General features: G+C 32.9%; 1 protein-coding gene across 1 annotated transcript; it reads right to left on the bottom strand.

Annotated features, from left to right (window-relative positions):
• Positions 1-451: 451 nt before the first annotated feature.
• On the bottom strand, positions 452-2473 carry LOC139853148 (transcription factor bHLH63-like). The gene is made up of 7 exons (XM_071842524.1): positions 2032-2473; positions 1762-1938; positions 1508-1642; positions 1314-1385; positions 1066-1239; positions 862-967; positions 452-614 (listed from the first exon to the last, which is right to left on the bottom strand). The coding sequence occupies exons 1-7, from the start codon at positions 2365-2367 to the stop codon at positions 577-579; spliced, it is 1038 nt and encodes a 345-aa protein (XP_071698625.1). The 5' UTR covers positions 2368-2473; the 3' UTR covers positions 452-576.
• Positions 2474-4120: the final 1647 nt, after the last annotated feature.

Here is a 4120-nt window from a genome sequence, read left to right as displayed (position 1 = left end):
GAATCTAGGGAAGTTTGTTAGGATCTGTTATTCTCATGAAAAGGACAGGTGTCACGTCACCCCTCGGCATTGACAAAGTTTGTTACAACCATGAAAGGGACATGTGCCACGTCACCATCCCCTCTCAAACATCTATAAATACGTAAACAAGATATTTCATTGAAAAAACACTGGATGCATTAATGTTACTCTGCCCAAATCAATTACGATAACATTATTCCAGTCGTTAAACCAATTCCGGCTGGTGCTCCGATCATCGTCGGAATTAATCCTCACTCTTAGATATTAGCTTATTCGATTCCGATCGAATAAGGTTAATTCAATCGATTGTTTTACGCCCTTGGAATCCAGATTCCAAATCGGGGTTTGCACAATTATTGGAGTTAAAACATTCGACTTACTATTTTCCCAAATCAAGCACTCAAACCCGAAATATACTCACACCAGACGATTTTGGTTTGATCAGTGATGAATTTATATGTATATATACATTGAAAAATGACTAATGATACAAGATTGGTAAATATTTGGATTTAAAAAATTGTAAAATAGGTTTCTCAAAACGGATCTTTAAGTCTACATCTCCATCTTCAAATTGCTTCCTTCATAAAAACCTAAAAAACGTACAAGACATAATTGTTAAATAAAAATGTAGTACTCCGTATCATTTATGGAAAAGTGCATTATCCCTCAATTGACAACCCTGCAATCATATTTGGTGGAAGACATTGAATACAGAAAAGATATCCAACAACTAACTTTCTTTGTCCAAAAATGTGAGCTTGACCCTTCTAATATGTTAGATAAATAATACATTAAACTGAATGTTAATTTAACAAACTTTTTTTAATTAGTTTTTACCTGTAATTTTCTGGGGTTGATATGGTAATGCTGATGATTCTTGTTGAAATTCCATTCTATAAGGATTTTGTAATTCAGCATCCCATTTAACACTTGGCTGCATTTGCTACAAAAAGAAAGATTAAAACTTTATAAGAAACTAAGTGTTTCAATAGCTCAAGAAAAACATTTTTAATCAAATTAAGGAACTTGAAATGGAATTACATTATAACAATTAGATGAAACAACAAAAGTTTCAGGGATTGAAACTGGACCACCAATGCTTTTTCTTAGCATCATGTCAATCTGGTTGTTTCCCATTTCTAGTAACGAGTTTAAATGAAAATATGTAGAATTCTCCATTTCAGACGAGTACCCAAGTGTTGAAACCTCAAACATCTGAGATAAATAACAACATAAGTTAGCAAATTGTTAGTAAAAAAATAACCCAAGTAATATTTTTTGTTAATAACCTCTTTTGTGATCAAGTTATCGATGTCGATATCTAGTCTTGGATGAAGAGCAGCAAGCTTCATGGACAAGAACTGTTACATTCCAAATATCTAAAATGGTTAATTTCGAAAAAACTATAGTTAACAAATTACTATTACTGTTACTGTTACTATTACTATTACTATTACTATTACTATTGATTTAATTTGATTACCTCTACTTGTTTTTGAAGAGATTGAACATAATTGATGATTTCATCTAGCATTCCTGCTTTTCCAGTGATCTTATTACAGCCAGGTACTAACTCTTGCAAATATTTCATTCTCTCACTAATTTTCTCTCTTCTTACCTATACATGCACACATTATAATTATATAATCAATCAATTAAAAAATAAAAATACTTCATATAGTTCATCCTGTTTATGGACACTAATATGCTATATGAATATATATGCGAAAATCGTACTCTCTCAGCCAAACTATGGCTATCAGTAGCTTGTCCTCGACGAGCTCGAACATGAATAAAATCTTGTTTTTTAATTTCTGTAACTTTAGATTTCCCTTTTGATGAATTTTCTGTTGAAATTACTTCAGAACACCCTTTTATTTTCTTATCTTTGTCTTCCTTTTCTTTAGAAACCTCCTAGAAAAATAAATGTCACCCATTAATAAAGATAAGATTTTTACTACTTTTGATCAATCATCTTTATAGCATAAAAATGAATAAAGATTCAACCTTTAGCTTCAAATTCTCACAAGCTTTCCTTTTCTTGGGTGACAAAGATACTAAACTTGAATTCTTTGATGTATTTTGATCTGCCATTAATGGTGGAAACTGATCATCGCACCCATTACTAAAATTCGGCCACCCATTTTCCATACCCGGGTCGGGTTTAATATTTCCAACCAAACCCTGAAATGGTTGCATGGATGATAACATAATGTTGGGAAGTTGATGATCATTCACTATTAAAAAGCTTTGTTCTTGCTGCCACTTCATTCTTTCTTGTTGTCTCTCAAAAACGCTTGCATCATTGCCGCCGGTGATGGTGGTGGTGCCGTGGTTGTTCATGGTGGCGAACGTTGTAATATGTACTATTATGTGTGTGAATTATGTTTGTAAAATGTGTGTGTGAGAGAACATAGGATAAGATGGGTGGGGTATATATATATATATAAAAATATAAATAGAAATAAATAGAAATAGAATAATAATGATGGCCTCAGAAAAACGTAGGATCGTTAAAACAAGTTAATGATAGAGGAAGATCTTCCTAAGCTTATATGCATATATTTATTTGCTTCTTTTCAGATGTGGGACATTTTGCATTTCATTAACCGACCCGTGTCCATGCTCCTTTGCGTAAATATGTGGGCCCTGGGAGGTTGCCCATCTTGCCCTTGTCCGAAGAAGCTTCTATCCATGCTGCTTTGAGAGCATCGGTGATCATCCGTGCTCTACTATTTCTTTTTACATGCTACTTGCTACATGCTATCGATCACCGAATTTCATCTTGCATCCCGTTTACTTACTCCTTCCTCCAACTCTGATATCACGTGTAGTATGCTTTTAGTTCCAACAACATGTACAACATATAAGGTTATGAGTTCCACAATACTCTAAAAACAATTGATGGTTCCCCTAATGTTATTATACATACATTTCTTTCTATCACTACTTTATGATATGAGACTACTTTGCATTTTCTTAACCAGTTATTTCTAACAGAAAAATCACCGGATAAAAATCACGAGATGGAGACAAAGACTGCCGGGGACTGACTCAGATGGCCGGAATAAATAGGAGAGTGGTAGGGCAATGTAACCCAATGGGAGAGCTATGGGCTATGGGGCCTTTCTGACATGATTGATACGTGGTGTGTTCCTACTAAATATACTAGTTTATTTAATAAATATAAATAATTTATAATTAATAAGAATAATACAGTAATACTCGTAATAATTTACGGAGTAATTTGCTAAAATTAAAATATTTATGGATTTACTCTGCATCTATCAACTTATCAAAAACCAAATATAGTAAGTTTAAAGCCAGAATAGATTGTGCCATTCATGTCAATGACATGTTGTACTTGATTTTTGTGGGGAAGTTTTTATGTAAGAGGGAGTGTGAGAGTGTCGATGGTCGGTTTCATCATTTTTCCAAATGGACGGTTGATCGATTAGATATCCCAGCGGCGTCGATTCCGGCGTGGATTTTAGAAAGGCCAGAAATCGTTGTCGGCCATTTACGCGTCTTGAATCATTTTTTTTTTTAAAAAAAAAAAAAAAAAAACTAGAGGTCGGCTTGTTTAAAATTTGTTTTTTTTTTTTTTCCTTCCTTTTGTCTTGTAATATCATTCATTCACCTCCATTTTTTTTTATATACAAACAGATTTATGAGCCCAACAAATTAATATGTTGTTGAAAAATCGTGTGTACTTTTACCAAATCAGATTAACGCAGCGGATAGTTAAAATAATAATCTTTAATTATTTTATGAACAAAATTTATACAAGATTAAATTTTCACTTATTTAATGAAACATGCACACAATTAATCTTTCCCAGTGATCCAGTTACACCATAATAATTGTCATGAATATAAAATAAAAGAGGAGTTAACGATATACCTTTCTTGGAGAAATTGATGAGACGGAGAGAAACTTACGATCAAAAATATGACCGTCTCTTAGGATAGTCCACACTACACTTCAAACAACGTCAATGGATGCTAGTCCAAACCCAAGTAATAATTAATCAACCTTTGATTAATATTATGAACTCAAAATGATATTCTTACTTACTCTCTTTTTAATTCTCTCG

Source organism: Rutidosis leptorrhynchoides, chromosome 6 (genome assembly GCF_046630445.1).
Source record: "Rutidosis leptorrhynchoides isolate AG116_Rl617_1_P2 chromosome 6, CSIRO_AGI_Rlap_v1, whole genome shotgun sequence".
Lineage (NCBI taxonomy): Eukaryota > Viridiplantae > Streptophyta > Magnoliopsida > Asterales > Asteraceae > Rutidosis > Rutidosis leptorrhynchoides.
The sequence above is the reverse complement of the archived record's forward strand: the minus strand, read 5'-3'. Positions and strand labels throughout refer to the sequence as shown.

Coding starts and splice junctions, on each gene's coding strand:
- LOC139853148 (XM_071842524.1), bottom strand. CDS start 2,367: ATGAACAACCACGGCACCACCACCATCACCGGCGGCAATGATGCAAGC. Junction 1,643..1,761: donor GCCATAGTTTGGCTGAGAGA/GTACGATTTTCG, acceptor GTGCATGTATAG/GTAAGAAGAGAGAAAATTAG. Junction 1,240..1,313: donor ATAACTTGATCACAAAAGAG/GTTATTAACAAA, acceptor TATTTATCTCAG/ATGTTTGAGGTTTCAACACT.